General features: G+C 35.5%; 1 protein-coding gene across 2 annotated transcripts; it reads right to left on the minus strand.

Annotated features, from left to right (window-relative positions):
* Nucleotides 1-1,197: 1,197 nt before the first annotated feature.
* CCDC90B (coiled-coil domain containing 90B) lies at nucleotides 1,198-18,350 on the minus strand. 2 transcript variants are annotated; one of them, XM_074304584.1, is made up of 9 exons: nucleotides 18,129-18,345; nucleotides 14,452-14,571; nucleotides 14,145-14,248; nucleotides 10,567-10,668; nucleotides 9,810-9,851; nucleotides 9,640-9,711; nucleotides 9,503-9,556; nucleotides 7,733-7,847; nucleotides 1,198-1,677 (listed from the first exon to the last, which is right to left on the minus strand). In XM_074304584.1, the coding sequence occupies exons 1-9, from the start codon at nucleotides 18,247-18,249 to the stop codon at nucleotides 1,622-1,624; spliced, it is 786 nt and encodes a 261-aa protein (XP_074160685.1). In that variant the 5' UTR covers nucleotides 18,250-18,345; the 3' UTR covers nucleotides 1,198-1,621. The 2 variants fall into 2 exon arrangements, with proteins under 2 accessions (XP_074160685.1, XP_074160684.1); XM_074304583.1 differs by lacking the exon at nucleotides 1,198-1,677 and adding an exon at nucleotides 5,482-5,725 and having other exon boundaries at nucleotides 18,129-18,350.
* Nucleotides 18,351-19,851: the final 1,501 nt, after the last annotated feature.

A 19,851-nucleotide genomic window follows, 5' to 3' on the forward strand; every position in this document is an offset into this window, starting at 1 on the left:
CTGAAAACTTTCTGTCTTTGAACTCCTTAGAATGTATGCCTAATAGTGAGATCACTAGGTCAGAGGGTGACATGAAGCACTGTGCCTTCTCCAACTTCTCATACATATATTATGATTTTTATGTTCCTACTTAAAATAAGATAAAAGGTAGAAAAAAAAGCAAAGTTCTAACAGCTTTAATCCTATCTTGTGGTTTACAAAATATCAAAAGCTTATTATCTTTGTATTTTTCTATAAACAAACTCTAATTTAGTAGTCTTCTATCAGAACTTTTATTATTCTTAGTAATTCAAAGTAGCAGTCCTCAATTTTTGCAGAAATGAAACTGGGAGGAAAATTGTCCATAGAAACTAAGATGGACTACAAATCTGTTTTATATTTTCCGAAGATGAAGATCTTCTGGACTTCAAAATGACATGCCTTTTCATAATTCCCACTGCTCCAATACATAGATCGCCATTTCTAAATAGCATAAGATTGAAAAACCTTTGCAAAACATTTCAATAGGTGTTCTTTTAGAGGAGAAACCAAGTCACAGAAATTAAGTGACTTGTCCAAAGTGAAATAGTAAATAACAGTTGTGCCTGAAATTGATTTTCATTTCTCCCTTCATGTTTCCCTGAGACCATATTTCTTTTAATTTTTTTTTTTCTGGCTCTACACTGCAAATACCTTCCAATTTGCCTATCTTATAGCTCTTTAAAACTCACTAAAACTGCAACAAGACCTGAAATAAAATGAATCAAAAGGTAGAACTATACAGAGGTCAGTATGTGAAATTATGGCATTTCCCATCCTTTACTCAAGGCATGTTTTATGTGCTGAGTCATCAGAATCTAAACATAAATATGGGCTACTTTTAAATTACTTCAGGTTGGAAATATAATTTTTAATAATGAATTCATTTTAGCAAAATTCTCTAACAAAACTTACATGTCCTCTTAGTGTTTGTTATAATGCTATACATGCATGTACTAAATGAAGGAAGAGGTGTTACAGGAAAAAACAGGGCTATATAACACATGGAGCTGAAGAAACACACCTTTTCTTTTAAGGTTGTCTCAAGCTGATGAAGGGGACAAGTTCTTTGGTCTTTGGTCTGCTTAGCTTCCTTAGTTGTAACTTAATTAGAATGTATAGTAAAAATCATTGTGTTTGATCACAAAGAGAATAAATTTCAGATTCAGATTAAAATTCAATGAGCAAAGTTATAACAATCTTTTATTTAAATATATAAATATGAAAATATGAATTTTTCTTACTACTTAGTGAACAAAGAAAAATCAAAACCCCATAAATAGGATCATGTCATGATGAAAAATGAATAAAGATACACCGAGTACTTAAGTTTGGGGACAAGTTTACTCATATGAAACTAAAACTGAGCAGTTCAAGATGAATGCATGCCCAAGATACAATAAGCAAACTATGTTTCCAATTCTGTAAACCAGTTGTAAGGACAAATTATAAAATATCTTTCTACCATACTTTAATTAGGATAGAGCAAATGTATTTATTAAGGAGTTGAGGCAGGCCAAAATAAATCTGTACAAAAGGAAATATCTTCAAAATGTACCAAAAAGCAGTCTTGCTCCTGCTGGTGGTGATATTTGAAAAGTTGTTATTTCCAGAAGCGGTAAAATCCCAGTGCTATTGCCAGGCAAGTAAAAACAGATGCTGCAAAAAAGAACAAATTTTCACTACAGTATGAAAAGCAGTCATAGCAACTTTTCTAGGGGTACAGCAAAAGTGAAGCAAAACCCCAAAAAGCAACAAACTAGCTTTCTAGTCCATATTCCACATACTCGTCCATATAACATTAAGGACCATGTGGGTAAAGTGCAAATAATCTATAACTGATAGGATATAAACTGAAAGACAAAATGATACAACTATACATTGTGGCAGATTAAAAGAAAACTATTATGTGGCTGGTAAAACACAAGTAAATATGAGTTGAGAGGAAAAAATATGATTTGCTTTTAAAATGGAACTTATAGATGAAATTTATTCTATTTTAATGAATGGGAAACAAGTAATTACTGATGTGGGAGTTATTGCTGAAACAACTACAATATAGTCAGACCACTGACTTGTTAGAAAAAAGACCAAAGTTAATAACAAAACTAGAAGAATAAAAAATGAGATAAAGAAATGGCCTATCTGACTTATTTAGGCAAGTTATTATTGCTGAAACATGACATGGATAGAAGAAAGGCCATCAGCACTAATAAAGTAATTTCTGACTGATGCAAATCAATTGCTTTACACAGGAGACCAAAAAAGCCTAGAAACCTCTTAGTTCCTTGTCAAATGGAGAGATGTAGCCAAGAGCAATCTTGCTTAAGAATATAAACTTTTTTGTTTTTGTACAAACAAAACTAGTGCAGATAAGATTAGAAGGGAAACAATAAACTGGGAAAACATTTTTACAGTCAAAAGTTCTGATAAAGTCCTCATTTCCAAAATATATAGAGAATTGACTCCTCTAATTTATAAGAAATCAAGCCATTCTCCAATTGAAAAATGGTCAAAGGATATGAACAGACAATTCTCAGATGAAGAAATTGAAACTATTTCTAGCCATATGAAAAGATGCTCCAAGTCATTATTAATCAGAGAAATGAAAATTAAGACAACTCTGAGATACCACTACATACCTGTCAAATTGGCTAGAATGACAGGGAAAGATAATGCAGAATGTTGGAGGGGATGTGGGAAAACAGGGACACTGATACATTGTTGGTGGAATTGTGAATACATCCCAGCCATTCTGGAGAACAATTTGGAACTATGCTCAAAAAGTTATCAAACTGTGCATATCCTTTGACCCAGCAGTGCTACTACTGGGCTTATATCCCAAAGAGATCTTAAAGAATGGAAGGGACCTGTATGTGCAAAAATGCTTGTGTCAGCCCTCTTTGTATTGGCCAGAAACTGGAAACTAAGTGGATGCCCATCAATTGGAGAATGGCTGAATAAACTGTGGTATGTGAATATTATGGAATATTATTGTTCTGTAAGAAATAGCCAACAGGATGATTTCAGAAAGGCCTGGAGAATTGATGCTGAGTGAAATGAGTAGGACCAGGAGATTGTTGTATACTTCAACAACAATACTATATGATGATCAATTCTGATGGATGTGGCCATTTTCAACAATGAGATGAACCAAATCAGTTCCAATGGAGCGGTGATGAACTGAACCAGCTACACCCAGCAAAAGAACTCTGGGAGATGACTATGAACCACTACATAGAATTCCCAATCCCTCTATTTTTGTTTGCCTGCATTTTGGATTTCCTTCACAGGCTAATTGTACACTATTTCAAAGTCCAATTCTTTTTGTACAGCAAAACAGCTGTTTGGACATGCATACATATATTGTATTTAATTTATACTTTAACATATTGAACATGTATTAGTCAACCTGCCAACCTAGTGGGGGGGAGGAGGAGAAAAATTAAAACAAAAGGTTTGGCAATTATCAATGTTGTAAAATTAACCATGCATATATCTGGTAAATAAAAACTATTAAAAAAAAAGACTATAAACTTTTTTGTAAAATCTTATGGAGAATGATATCAGAAGATTAGAACATTTGTGGGTCCAAAAACAGTGAAGCAGTGGAGGAAAAACAAATTATGAGACCCAACCAGTCATTCCAAGGACATTTAAAGATGAAACTGAGAATGTAAGGACTCAAGAGATGTGAAAATAATTTTATAACAAACACTTTGTGATAAATCAATCCCAATTATAATGTAATAAATCAATATTATAAAATTTCCAATGAAAAGATATGCAGTGAGTGTGAGCCAGCTATAACACATTACAAACAATAGCTATATGAAAAATTATCCACCAAAGATTCCATATAAAAAACCTCTAATAAATAAAAAAAAAATTGGGTAGGATGAGAAAGGACAGAGTGACCAATGGGTCCCAAAGCATAATGGGAAGATCCTCTCTAGTGAACTTAAATTGACAAAGAAATGTACCAGGTGGGCAGCTTGGATGGGGTGTGATCTCTGCTAGAAGGAATCTTTAGATCAAATAAGATTATATGTTTATATTCATACTTGTGTTACACGAGTGAAGAAGGCTGCAAACTACCAAATGAGATGTTTACTAAAAGCTCCAGATGTCAGAACTCTTGAGAGCTGGGAGCAAAATTGCAGAGTCCTATTTAGGCTGGATGTAACAAAGAACTTCCTAATAAGCAACCAGAGCTGTCAAAAATTGCAATTAGCTGCTTCAGGGGGGAAGGTGATTCTCCATCATTAGAAGCTGCCAAGCAATGGGTGACTTTTGTCATCAAGTAGTTGAGAAGACTGTATTTGAGTACAGATTGGATAAGATGTCCTCTGAATTACATTTCAACACTAAGAATACTTATGGGAAAGCACTTTGAAATATAATAAAACATACAAATAGAAAGCATATTAACATCTCATTTAGGGAAAATGTTTTTGATAGTTACTTCTGAAATATATTATTTGTACCAATGTGTACAACTTCCTTCTTTTTTTTTTAATTTTTTAAAATTTTTATTTTTTTTAATTTTATAATTATAAATTTTTTTGACAGTATAAATGCATGAGTAATTTTTTTATAACATTATCCCTTGTATTCATTTTTCCATATTTTCCCCTCCCTCCCTCTATTCCCTCCCCTAGATGACAGGCAATCCCATACATTTTACATGTGTTACAGTATAACCTATATATGTGTGTAAATCCAATTTTCTTGTTGCATGTTAAGTATTAGATTCCTAAGGTATAAGTAACCTGGGTAGATAGACAGTAGTGCTAACAATTTACATTCACTTCTCAGTGTTCCTTCTCTGGGTGTAGTTGTTTCTGTCCATCATTGATCAGCTGGAAGTGAGTTGGATCTTCTTTATGTTGAAGATATCTACTTCCATCAGAATACATCCTCATACAGCATTGTTGTTGAAGTGTACAGCGATCTTCTGGTTCTGTTCACTTCACTCAGCATCAGTTCATGTAAGTCTCTCCAACCTTTCTGAATTCATCCTGCTGGTCATTTCTTACAGAACAATAATATTCCATAACCTTCATATGCCATAATTTACCCAACCATTCTCCAATTGATGTACATCCATTCATCTTCCAGACAACTTCCTTCTTAAATAGAGGATATAAAATCTAACTTGGTTTCTTGGTAATGCATGGTTACCATTATTATAGTACACAAATCAGTGTAATCTGCATTCTCCATCTTCTTTACCATTAGCTCTTAGATCTGAGGGCAATTAAGAATATCTGCTCTGAACACTCTTCCCAACTGTCTTTTGATTTTTATTATTTTTAAATTTTTTTTTTTTTTTGGTGAGACAATTGGGGTTAAGTGACTTACCAAGGATCACATAACTGGTAAGTATTAAGTGTCTGAGGCCAGATTTCAATTTAGGTCCTCCTGACTCCAGAGCTGGTATTCCTTCTACTGCACCATTTAGCTGTCCCTCCCTTGCTTTTTTAATTTTCTATTTCTCATTTTCTAGGGGCTAGAAATAAGCCTTTTAAGAAACAATTTTTTTTTTAATTGATAAATAAAAGGTTTATTGTAGAAATTTTGAAGTAAAGTTCAGTTAGAAAGACGCCAGGGCCAAAGGTGGCCGCTAGGAGAGCAGGAACCCTTACATGGCTGGAAGGATACCATGTGTTGGCTGGGAAGGCTCCTGCTAAGAGACAATTCTTAACTAAAAAAAAAAATAAAATAAATTGGCTGAATTAGATTCTAAGAATGCCTCTTCAGAATTAAGTAGATGAAATGTAGTGTTCATGTTTTTAAAAAATAATTCAGAGATGTGTTCAGAAAGACTGAAGTTGCTAAAATACACCCTCCAAATAAGTAAGTAGAATTCTGTTTAGTTATTACCACCAATCTTAAGAACTCCTGGTCTTATTAAATTCAAAAACTTATCCACAACAGCAACTCTCCTGAGTACCAGAACAGAGGGGAAGGAATTAAGGAAAAGGGAAGTCCTAAGAGATTCTGTTACCCTTTAATTATAAGAATCTTTTTAAAAAGCACATCATTCTGAAGGAGGATAACATTTGGAAGATAAGGAAAGAAAAGAGTCCTTGGTATTGCTTCAAACAAATCTTCCTAAGCAAAAGGAAAGCAGAAGATAGCAAAATAATATGTAAAGTGTGGGAGAATTATATGCCCATAATTCATCAATGTTTATGAATGTTTTAAATATATATTTATCTCAGGGTGATTCAGTCTTTTTGTGTTTCAAGGTTCTTATTATTAGATAAATAAAATATTTTAGAGCCAACTCCAAAGAGTGATCTTCTAAAGGAAGGCTGCCACCTCTAGTTTACACACAGAAATTTAATATAAAAGAAAAAAGTAAGCAAGCAGAGTCCAGGTGGCAGGCTAAGGAAAAACAGCTTATCTTACAAGGAATTGTTACATAATCCAAACACCAAATCATCCAAAATATCAAAAGCTTATGCCATACCCCAGATGTAAAATCTGGTGCTTATACAAAAATATTCTTGTTTAGAACTCAAGTACTTGTTCTAGGGGCATTTCCAATGACCTATTAGTAGAGCCCATAATACATACCATTCCTTTGCTTTAAGACTTCATTATTCTGGGAGAATGCTGCCTCTTACCTCAAAACTTTTTAATTCCACATTTATGAATCTTAATTCTCAGGGTGAGTCATATATGTTATTTTTGAGATGAAGCAAATAAATAATCATCTTGGAGGACAAACTTAAGAGATTTAAATTTTGTAAGTATTGATTCTTTTATTTAAAAAAAGAAAAAAGTCATACTATTTAACAAGATTTAAAGAAGTCACCTTGCTCCTTTCTGAAAAATGTGTTGTTAAAAATCACAGCTCTTGTACTAACATCACTCTTGGTTTCTACACTGTTACCTTGACTTATTATTGTGAGAATGTTTTTGGGAGAGTCTCAATGGATGAAACTCCTTTATGAACGGAAAGAAACTCCCCCAAAATAATAATCTAGGCTGGCAGTCTTTTATACTGGTGAGAAATTGGAGCCATTCCTGCACATTGCCAGTTATGTGATTGGCAATGTATAATGTAAAAACTCTAGGAGCTGCTGGAAAAGGGGAATATATGAGAACAGCACCAGCTTTTCAGCTGGGATCTGTACTTAGTTTCTTTGAACATGGGCTGCACTGGCTAGTTTGAATCAACCAGCTGCATTAACCATGGATGTTACAGGGGGTCTACAAGAAAATGTCAGATTATTGAACATTAGGACCACCTACATGTCACAGAGGATTCTTTTTTGGATTGGAAAGCTGCTTCCTCACATGTCACATATGTACCTTTATTTATGTACTTTGATCAGAGAGAACACTGCATGGGGAAAGAAAGCTAGTTTTGGCATCAGGAGGTATTAAGAAGAATCTTCATTCTAGCCCTTATGAGCTAAATTACCTTGAACAAGTCAACTGACCTCTGTGAGCCTCGGTTTATTCCTATATTTAAAAATATGTATAATAATATTTCCACTATCCACTTAAAAGGGTTATAAATAAAATAAAAGTCCTCTACAAACATTAAGTATTTTAGAAATACAACCTAAAATACGAATTCCTACATAACTATCACAAGCCTATATATACATTGTGGCAGTTCTTGAATTGAAACTTTAAATTATACAAATCTAGAAAAGCAAACACTATCAAATTCCCTTCCTCCAAGAGGACTTACCTGCAAGGTAGCGAATTGTCTCAAGTTTGTTTGACTCCATCAGTGTTTTTAGGGAAGCAATTTCAATGTCAATTTTATTACTGGTCTGTGAAATAATGTTTTTGATATGGGTATCCTGAAATGTAAAATACAATTTTTATCAATTTGTGGTGTCATCTCTGTCATTAAATGCATCAAAAGAAGCTAGATGAGAAAAGAGAATTCAGAAGGGCAAAGAAGACCTTTCTCCTGATAAGTCACAAGGAAGAGGCAGTCAGACTGGTCTTTCTTACTGGAATGGAAATGAAAAGATAAAAAGAAAAAGTATAAAAATATCCTACATTCAAAATAGCCTACAAGTGTAAAAATACCCAAATATTGGAAGCATGAATACTGGCAAGGATTTTTGTTTCTTGTTCAAGGTTGAGTTTAAATGTATTCAATTCTAAGAAAGAAGAAAAGGATCCATATGTACAAAAATATTCATGTAGTGACAAAAACCTGAAAACAATGGTTTCTAAATGAATGGAAAAGATTTGAGGCTGGTACACCTCAATTGAGGAACAGCTAAATTAGTCAATCAAACTAATCAATAAACATTTATTAAAGACACCTACTATTGCCAGACACTGTTCTAAGTGCTGGGAGTACAAAATGAGTCCCTGATCTGAATGAGCTTACAATGTAACAGGGGAGATAATATTCAAACAAATATGCACTAAGTGAGGTAAGCACAGGATAAATAGGAAATAACAAAGAAATGGCCCTGAAATAGAGGTTGCAGAATGTAGGATTTTAGTTTAGACTTAAAGGAAGCCATGGTGATAAATAGAGCAAAGGAGGGAGAATGTTCCAGATGTGAAGGATAGCCAGAAAAAATGCCTGGAACTGAGATATGGAGTCAGGAGACCATTGTCGTTGGATTGTTGAGTATGTGTTGGAATATAAGGCATATAAAGACCAAAATGGTAGGACAGGACTAAGTTAAGAAGGACTTTGAATGCTAAACAGAACATTTTGTATTTTGTCCTGGAGGCAACAGGAAGCTAATGGAGTTTGCTGAGTAATAGCTGACATGATTGGACTTTTGCTTTTGCAAAATTACTTTTATGATTCAATGGTTTCTAAATGAATGGAAAAGATTTGAGGCTGGTACACCTCAAGTGCAGCAGTCCAGGCACAAAATGATGACAGTGTACACTAGAATAGTGGCAGTGTCAGAGCAGAGAAGAAGGTATACTGGAAAGATGTTGCAATAGTGAAACCAATAGAGCTTTGTGAGAGTTATGATATGGGGAGGTAATAATGAGATATCCTAGGTTGTAAGCCCAAGGAACTGAGAGGATGGTGTTATTCTCTAAGTAAAAGGGAAGAAGTGTTTAGGAGGAAAGGAACCTGCTACCCATCTTGAGATAGTGAACTAATGGATTAAAGATTTCAGGTTGAAGCACATTTTCTTCTATTCTTTTTCTTGCTTCCCCCTTCCCCTGGGATATTGCTAGTATGGAAATCTGTTTTGAATGACTATATATATTTGTAATGAGTTTTATTTTTCTAACTTTCTCAACACAGGGGAAAGTGAAGGAGAGAAGGGAGAGAATTCGAAACGGAAAAGATAGTTTAAAAAACCACAACAAATACTGTACTCAAGCCTTGTAGGAATAAGTTGGAAGATAAACAAGAAAGAAAAAAGCAGTTTCTATAGTGTTAAAAGCCTTATAAACTCCAACCCCAAAATGGAACAATAGAAAGCTAAAATTATAATTAACAAGGAAACATATCCTAACTTACTCTTTTGTTAAATTCAGTGGTTGCTTCCATAAGTTTCTTTTCTTGATCTGTAAACTGAAAATTTTAGGGCAGAAAGTGATTAAAAACTGAAGAAATGAAAAAGAACAAATAACTAAGCTATCTTAAATGAATATTACCAGATCTGTCACTCTGCTCCTCTCTAGGTTTATATCTAGTTTATTATTTGCTCTGCTTCGAGTAGTTTCAAGCTGTAAAGAAAATGAAAAACATATTTTGAAATGACAACTTGCTCTTTTTGGAATTTAGAATCTGTTCTTACATGGTAAAAAGAAAATTATTTACTTACTAATAGTTGCTGTTTTATTTGGTCTAATTCAATTTTCATTTTCTAGGTATAAAAGGGAGCACTGAACATTAGTATTAATCAAAAGATCATCTTCCATTTGACCTAGAAATTCTGAAACATAAGAATACTAAAAATTTGTGCAATCTTTGGATTTTTACAATAGATCTGCCCCATGAATGAAATATAAACTAGAAAAATTCTCTTGAAAATAGCTCATTATTAGACCCCTCCCCAAATTAGATTTACCTCAATAACTAGATTTTATATCCAAATACTGTTATCTCTTTAAAATGATGATTTTTGTTTTGTTTTATTAAATGAGAAAGAATCTGCATTATCTTTTATTTGAAACAAAATTCTCAATAATGTAGGTAAAATAAATCATTTTTCTATTAGGGAGGACAGAGAAAACTAATAAAAACCGAAAATGTTTCACTAGGCATAAAATTAAAGTAAGTCTGAAATAGGATCTTGACAGGTTTTTGTTCTGGATGGAGGGGGAAGGATATTGGTTAAGTAAAAAATGAACCCAGAGCAGGAGAGAACTTTATTAGTTTTTTGTGTGTCTGTCTCTGAGCAACATCTGATTTAAACATAAAAGTCCAGGTGTTCTTATAAAATGTTCCTGTAAAATGTTTTAATGATTAAGAAGCACAAAATTTAATTCTGCCATCTGGCTTGTTAAAATATTTTAAAACAGCAAATTTTGTGATATGGGTTAAATATAATGTATTAATTATTTAAAGGTTTCTATTACCTCATTTTCTGCTCTCAGATTTGCAAATTCACTTTTCTCTAGGATGACCATATCTTTCCGTATTGAGTCCAAATGTGCCATTAATTGCTGGACAGTAATTTCCTAAGAAATAATATTTATACATTGAATTAAAAAATGTTAGGCCCTATGGTATTCATGGGAATTAAGAAAAAATATAATTAAGATGACATATATTAAAGTCATAATGTTGCCTCACTAGTCTGAAGAACAATAACAAACCTGAAAATTGTTGTATTTTGGGTAAGAAATGCCAAAGTGCATAAGAATGTTTCCTAGGAACCAAGAAAAATGGCTGGGTTTTTACCAAAGTGTAAGGGAAAAATTTTGAAATTCACTTCTTTAACTTTAAGAACAACCCTATCTGGGCAGCTAGCACAGTCAATAGAGCACCAGCCCTTGAATCAGGAGGAGTTGAGTTCAAATCCAACCTTAGACATTTAACATTTCACACTTCCTAACTGTGTGACCCTGGAAAAGTTACTTTACCCTAATTGCCTCAAAAAAGGAAAAAAAAAAAAAGATAAAATAAAAAAGAGCAATCCTATCATAGAAGTGAAAAGTAATAAAAGTAAAGATGACTAGACTTGGATTTAGAAGCCCTGGATTTGAATTCTAAGTCAGATATTTACTAGCTGACCATACAAGTTACAAATTCTGGGGCGGAGTCTCCTTATCTATAAAATATAGATAATAATGCTAGTTCTGCCTACTTTTCACAGGGTTGTGAGGTTAAGCACTTTGTCAAACTTCAAGCACTAGAGAAACATGAGTACATGAGTTAATTTGTAATAGGAAAATCCTAGGCACTATATAAGGAGTCAGAAGCTGGTAAAACTAGCTGGAAAATGTTTGCCTAATTACTTTGGGCATCATTTCAGCAGGTTAATTTATGAGTCATTTATTAAGCATCTTTATACTATGCTTTTTTTTGGAGAAAGCATATTTTTTAAAAGTGACTTCAAAGAAGTCACATGGCATTTATAAGGTTTCACTCAGCTAGAGATACAAATTACAAAGAGTAGCAGAAAAGATAATACTTTAAAATATAAAACTGGTTTAAAAAAGCTTTGCTAATAAATCATATCATTCTTCTAATTCTTCTTTATATTCATTCTTCTAATACTCAACTTTCTTAAAACTCAACAGTCTAGTAGCCTATTACACAAGTACACTCATTTTTCTTAATCAAAGGAAAAGGATGTGGTGACAAAGGTTTGAAAAAGATAGCTGGAGGAAGATTCTGTTAATATTGTTAAGGATACTCTTCCACAGTATCCTTTTATATATATATAAAGGAACTTGCTGTCATTCATTTTATTAGCAGCCCTTATCCTTTAGAAAAAATGTTGTGGTCACTGTTTAAAGTCAGGGAAGTAATACTGACGGATGCTTTGCTAGGCACTGGGGCCAAGCAACCCTAATGGAACTACTTCAAATCTAATACAACTCATGACACCTGGGAATGTTAACAGTTCTAGACAATTTCTGACAATTCTGGATTTGGACTACTCATCTTAATCCCAAGGGATACTGCTTCCTCTACTTCTAATTTACATGCTTATAGGGAAGTGAGCAAAGGGGAAAAGGGCATAACTTTTTAAAAAAACTAAATCCTTTTAAATATTCAAATTATGCCTAAACAGCAACACAACCATTATTAAATCACAGAAGCAGCAAGATTAAGGGAATTTTAATTCATTTAACAAAAATTATTTGTTACCTGTACATGAGTTTTTTATGGAACTATTTTAAGTTTCTCCTCTATGATGATGATTATTAATCATGATTATTTTTCCATTTGATTTCAGACTGTCATAGTTGGAAGGGCCCTCAGGTTTAGTCCAACCCATAGCTGAACAAAAATATATGTAACATGACCACCCAGCTTTTGCCTGAAGAAAACTCTATAGTGAAGGAGAGCCCACTTTCCAGAGGCAAACCATTCTACTTCTGGATTGCTCTGTAAGGAAATTTTCATTATATCAAACCTCAATCTACCTTTCTGCATCTTCTAGCCATTATTCCTCCCAGTTCTGCCTTTTGAAGCCAAGCATAACTACTCTTACCACTTTTCCATAAATAGCCTTTTAATTACATAAGGGTAGAAGTCATGACTCTCCTGAGCCTTCCTTTTCTCTCCCAGGCAACTATCTCAGCTCCTTATTAACCCTCATGTTATCTCTGTGAGGTAGGTATTTCATTCTACAGATGGGGAAACTGAGGTGTAGAGGTGGTGATTTGCCCTAACCAAATCAGACAGGAGGTTTCTGAAAGAGGATTCAGACTCTCAAGTCTTCCTTATTCTAAGGTCAATATTATTCTCATTTTATCACATTTCCTCATATAGTAGGGAAAAAAAACCCTGCTTAATATTAAAATAACATATTTATAAATTTGAAAGCAACTTATATCTAGGATTTGAATGCTTTCATTCTGTGTGTGTTTAACCTGAAAAAGTAAAATGAAAACTTCTAAAATTAGGGTCTTCCATGGTCCAGAAAGTATTGAAATGTCACTTAGTTTGAAGTGGCATGCTATATAGAACAAGAATAAAATTTCCCTACCTCTGCTGTGGATTACTGCTCTGAGGAGGGAAGTGTCAATTTTAAAATGATCTTTGAATTATAACTAAAAGTAAAGAGATTCTATTCTTAGATAAATATTGTATAGTACTGAGTCAAAATTAACTGGTGGTTAACAAAATGAATCATGCCACAGATGACATCATTAGTTTAGCTAATCAACTTTATAAAATGTATTGCTACTAGTTCAAATGCTTATTTTAATTTGATTATATCAATAGACATTTGTTATGATGAATTCTTCTAATTAAGCCAGAAGTGTATCCTATTTACCTTAATTTAGACTTAGCTCTGAAATTCTATGAAAAGCAGCTATAAATTGATTGATGGGAAACATATTGGGGAAGACCTCTTGAAATATGAAGGACTTATTGAGAGATTAATTGTGTGATCTTCAAAAGAACAAAAAGTCAAGTGAACAAGTATCATTTATTAAGTGCTCTGCTCTATTTAGCAGGCCATTTCCTTTAATGAACAGAGAGAAAAAAAGCAGTTGAACACAATTAACTAATATATTAACTAAGTCACATCCATAAAGTCATACCCACTTTTACAAAAATAGGAAGTATTGATTTTTTCACCTCTTTGAGGATCAGAATTGGTCATTATAATTACACTATTTTTGTGATATTAAGCAAATCATTTAACCTCTTTGGCCTTTTGTGTTGATAAAGGCAAAATAGGGGTGGGTTAGGGATAGAGGTTGGCTATTGTGTGACTTCTAATATGTTTTTCAGTTACAAATATAATTTTGTCCAAAGAGAAATTTCTATGTCATCATTTCTATAATTGAAGAACCAAATAAATATCTATAGATCTGTTTTATTGCTTTAATCACTTGAACATGAATGATTTGGGTTTTCCAGGAAAAGGAAATACCTTTGGTCTTATAGAAAAGACTAAAAAACAAACTAAAGGGCAGCAGATGTGACTAGTTTTTTTAGGTTAACATATAAACAATACATAACCAATTACCTGCTGAGCTTGAGTAACCATCTCCTTATAAATTGTGTCTAAGCTGACGTTTGACAGAATTATTAATGATAACACAATGGTTTCTGCTTGTGCTTTATTAAATCCTGTAGGCAAGAAAGAGATATTAGTATTTTTATAAAGTTGTAAATGCTTATCAGAATAAAATTTTATGCCACACTATAACTTTTTGCAGCTTACACCTGATGCTCTAAATTGTAATCAATGGGATGAAATAATGGACTATTATATGACCATAATATAATTTCATCTTTGAAGTATATATTCAATACAATAATTGGTTTCTCACCATGATTTTCCAAGTCTTGAACCAATGAATGGGTATCAAAAGTTAACTTCCTTTGCTCTAAAGGAGTTATGTCTACCGTCCTCATGTCATAATTTTTCTTGGAGCTAGTCGTCAGTAAACCTGAAAAGAGAAAGGGTCAGATTTTTCTTATTGAAACTAATCTGTTAAATGTCAAAATCATTTAGAGGCTTGTCTTTCACTTTTTACACCAATAATTTTTTGTTGAAAGCAAGAAGTTTATTACCTCAGCTGCTATTTTATTTCCAATCTCTGGTTAAAGATTGTGAGAGGCAAAGAGTGCATAATACAGAGCTGGCCTTAGAACCAGGCTGATCTAAGTTCAAATTCCATCTATGTCACATACTGGCTTTTGGAATCTGGCAAGTCAGTGCTAAAAGTAGCTCTCTAAGGCTCGAAATTGAGGTAAAGCAATGATATGTACTGGTAGAGAGAATTCCTCTCATCTGAGAGTATCCTATATCAAAGAAATCAGAGGTCCAGTCTTTTTTACTGTCTCTATTCAATTAAGTCAAATCTATTTTGATCTATTTAACTAAATTATTAATGACAAAACATGACATGGATAGAAGTCCAGAATCAACTAAAATATTTTTATCCATAAATTTAATAAAAATCACTTGCCCTATCAGGGAAGAAAAAAGCCTGAACAGTAGCTTCCTGAGCAAATACTTGACTTGCCAAAGGAGAGCTATGGAAGATAAAGACAATGCTACTTTAGAGGAGAAATTTTTTGGTAAAATGTTGGGAAACATTTTTTAAAATTATAAGAAGTATCATCTTTTAAAATAGAAAGGAGTGGAGGGTGAAGTCAGTTTAAAGAAAGATTAAACAATGTTAACTTGAGGGCATTTAAGGATAAAAATGGAAGGAAGAATGACAAATAGAAGAAAAATGGAGGAAATTTGCAAAATTTTAGCAACTTTTCACTACCAAGTAAAACAGAACTGTAACACTTACAACTGTCCTAACATTATTGTCCTAAAGAAGCTTAGATTAGATAGAAACCAAAGAGAATGAAGATAGAAAAATCAGTTAGTAGGCCACATCTTTATTACCACAGAAACTAAAGAATTTAAAATCTCACTTTACTTAATATTTGTCAGTTATTTAAAAAACAAAACAAAACAAAACAAAAAACCTTTGATTTTAGAGAGCAAAACTTAAAGGTACTTCCCAGGTGTATGACTTAAAATTTTCATGATTCTTCCTCTCCAACAAAACTCTTTAAATTAAATTTCTGTCCTGTCCAATCTCATTTGTACATAGATGTTTCCCACAATTAGACTCAAAGTTCCTTGAGAGAAGGGACTTGTTTTTATCTTTCTTTGTATCCCTAGAGCTTAGCACAACGCCTGGCACACAGTGGGCACTTAATAAATGTTTGATAATCGCAAAATCAGTGTATCAGCAGTTTGACAGAGAAGCCAAGCAATCTAATGCGATTTAGGCTGTGCAACTAATCCTCTTGCCTCATCTAAAAAGTAGACCATTCACCATAACCACATAGTCAGCAGAGATATTTCTTGTTCCACCCAACTTGTAATCCTGCTGAGATATTATTTCTGCTTATTTTACCTTATGCATATGACAACCAATGGAATCTGCATTTTGTATAAACATTTGGATGTCTAAGTATTTAGACATTCTAGTTAACTATCTCGGTATCAATCCCTACAAAAATAGGGGCTTGTGAGGAGAAGGCATTCAGATTCAAGGAAGGTCTGTGGGTTACTTCATTAGAGGGGACCAGAGCCTTCAATAAAGTGTTTGGCTCAAAGCTCTACTTTAGTTTCTTTTTGGATCATTCAGAGTGATTCTCCTCCCTCCCATCACCTAATATCTCTATCTCATACTAACATCTATTAGTATAAAGGCATAGTTCCTTTCAAAAGAATCTCTCTTTTGTAATTGTTGTACAGCACATGATCCAATTACCGATGCTTTTTATATCCAAATCTTCATTAAGCTCTGAATTCCATCTCTATCTTCCAACAATCACACTCTAGGACAGGGGATTTTTTTTTTTTTTAAATGCTATGTTAGTCTAGTAAAGCCATTAAATCCTTAGAATAACATTTTAAATGCAACAAAGTATAGAAGATAAATACTTTTTAAAAAAAGTTCATGCATGCCAAATTAAGAACATCTGCTTTAGGAATAGTCATTCTTTTCAATTACAGGTTGTATCTCTACCAGCAGAATATAAGCTCAAAAGCAAGTACTGATTTGTCTTTATCTCCCCAGTCCTCTAATAATGCACTAATAACACACATATATATGGCCTAGTACCACATATATGCATGTGTGTGTATATATCTATATATATATATATCTATATATATCTCACTAGTGTCATATGTATGTGGCTTAGTACCATGTATATGATGGTGTATATGTATATGCACTAATATCTTATGTATGGAATAGTATCACATATAAACAGGTGTGTGTATATACACATATATGCACCAGTATCTTATGCATATAGTAACAACATATGGCCTAGTTTTACATATATGCACTAGTATCTTATATAGCCTAGTATCATGTACATGAAGGTACATATGTATATGGACTAGTATCACATACATGCAGGTGTACATGTATATGTACTAGTATTTTATGCATATGGCCTAGTATCACACATATACAGGTGGATATGTACATGAACTAGTATTTTATGCATATGGATTAGCACTACATATATGAAGGGGGGGGTGTATATGTATGCACCAGTATCTTATGTATATGGACTAGTATCACATAAATACAATGTATATGTATATGCATTTGTAGAGACACCGATCTCAGCTGTCATCTGGTTTCACCTGTAACTCAGCAGAAATGCCCAGGTCAAGGCCCCAAACATTTCAGGCTTAGTTGGTGCCGGGCAGGGTACTCAGTGCCGGGGACACGCCATACTGCCTCCCCACCTAAGCTACCTAGGAATACCCCAAACAGATAAAAGCCCGGCTCTCCAGTCTAATGGACCAGGCAGGGTGCAGACTTCGCTTGGGGAAGATGGAATTCACTCCTGGAAGCAGCCCGTTCCAGGTAGGGGGAGCGCTTGTTGAGCTTGTCTCCCCTTGCTGAGATACGACCTCAGAATTAACCTGTGTGAGCTTCGGCGATGGTAACTAGAACTAAGGCATTCAGTGCCCAGGGCAGCCCTGGGAAGCAGGCTGAGCAAACAAGCTCAAAAGTGCCAAGCACCCAGGCCTGGCCAGCTCCAAAGATCCGCCCTCCATTCCGCATCCGCCCCTCATTTTCTCATCTACAAAATGGGCAAACTGGGTCGGATGCTCTGCTCTGCTTAGTGCCGGACCACTGCCCCGAGCTCATCCCCCTCAGTGCTCAGCATCATCAAATCCGGTCTGGTCATCCCCAATCAATGTTCTGTTCTCCCCGAGGACTCGGGGGAGATGATGCTGGATGACAGAAGTAGAACTGATTCAAACGGGGAAGCGCAGGGGCCGTCCGAGGGAGGACGGGAGTAGACAAGGTTCTAGGGAGCACCCCAGAGAGGTGGGGAGGATCGAGGATGGAGAGTGAATACGCTCTGGCATGGTACCCCCTCCCCAGTAAGAGGCTCAGAAGTCCTGGGAGGGTTTGGTCAAATGGGGTCAGCTAAAAGGGGTCGCGATGGCTCCTCTCACCTCTCCTCGCGGCCAATGGACCGCTCACTACGCCGACGGGCCTCCCGTGAAGGGAAACGACCCCCGAGAGCCTCCCGCTCCCAGCGGGGCGAAGAAGCCGCAAAGGCCAGAGGCCCGACATAGTTTTCAAAGCATCCAACTTTCAAGTAGTGAGGCGGTTCCGGAAAACTAGTTTCGTTACGCAAACGTTTTTGAGAAGGGTAGTCACGTTTCCACATGGTCTCCTGGGAAATGTAGTCTCCGATCTGTTGAAATCCTCCACAGGAAATGTCGTTTGGCCTCTACGTCCGGGTAACTGGAGAACCAGTGAAATTCCCCGTCTTAGGCAAGGTCCTTTAATAGACTGGCATACCTGCCTTGTTCTTTCCTTCACCCTTACCATTCCCGCGTCCCCGACTTGTTGGCGCTGGCAGCCGCCCCTAAGGCAAGAGGAATCTTCCAGGAGAAAAGATCCGACTCTCTGCAAAATTTCTTGGCCAAGATCTTTCACGTAGATGCTAATGCTCTTAATGACATAAAACATCCTCTGGGAAACGTAGTTTTTGCTGGGCCGTAGTGCATCTCGGGAACTGGAAATCCTTTAATCCTCGATGCTTCTGGGAAATGTAGTCCAGGCGAACCAAAGTTTATTTCTGTCGGCGGGGTGTTGTACGCCCTCTTCAGTCTTGGAGGCCAAGCTTTAGGGTCAAGCAGAAACGTCCGCGGGTGCTTTGGAAAGAAAGTCAGAAAGGCTCTCATTCGACTTTAGACGCTGCAGAGTTGTATGACGCTGAGCGAGTCACTTTAACCTTTGTTTCAGTGTCCTCCTCCGTAAAATGGGGACTTAACTCCCGGGGTTATGTGAGAATCAAAATGAGACAACGAGACAATTTTTTTGTTGTTGTTTTTTTGTTTTGTTTTGTTTTGTTTTGTTTTGTTTTTTAACATACCCGACGTGTATAAATATGCCAAATGAGGATGTTTTAAAAGTCTGCATTAATGGACGCTTATTTCATCAAGCGCTCCGGGACTTGAATTTCACAGAACGAAAGCGGCGTCTCCGCTTGTAACAGAATAAAGCTCCCCTAACGCCTCGAACACGCTCTTTGGTGAAGACCTCCACCATGGGGTTCCCGGCCGTGCGTGCCCCTTAGCAGCTCATACATGCCTTCTTCATAAGTGAGGTACTGAGGCAGATACCGGACTTATCCGGGGTCACCCAGCTAATAAACGTCCGAAGCTCGGCGCTTCCTGCTGGGACTGAGCTGGGCCTGCGGTCAGGAAAAGCCGAGCTCGAAGGCGACTTCTGACCTCTGTGACTCTTAGCCAATCCCGTCATCCTGTTTGCCTCAGTTTCCTCCTCTAGAGAAACCACTGCAGCGTCTTTGCCTAAAAACCCCACATGGGGCCATAAGGATTGAACAACAGCAGCCTCCCAATTCCAGCCGCCTTTAGCCCGAGGGTCCAAACAACTAAATTTTACACAGGATTTGGTATCTAACAAATGCAGCATGGCCACTTACTTCTGCTATGCTCTTTAATATAAAAGGATCTTATTAGAATAGTTAGATGTGAACATTAACTGATATTGACGCTAATCACTGCATCTAAACAGGATAGGCAACTCATGGGATTGCTTATCTCTCGGTAATGTTTAGGACACAAAGCGCTGGTTGGCTCTGGTGGCAGCGGCACAAGACGCAGCAGCCCAAATAGTACTGCGCATGTTTTATAGGCGAGTGAA

This window comes from Sminthopsis crassicaudata, chromosome 3 (genome assembly GCF_048593235.1).
Source record: "Sminthopsis crassicaudata isolate SCR6 chromosome 3, ASM4859323v1, whole genome shotgun sequence".
NCBI lineage: Eukaryota > Metazoa > Chordata > Mammalia > Dasyuromorphia > Dasyuridae > Sminthopsis > Sminthopsis crassicaudata.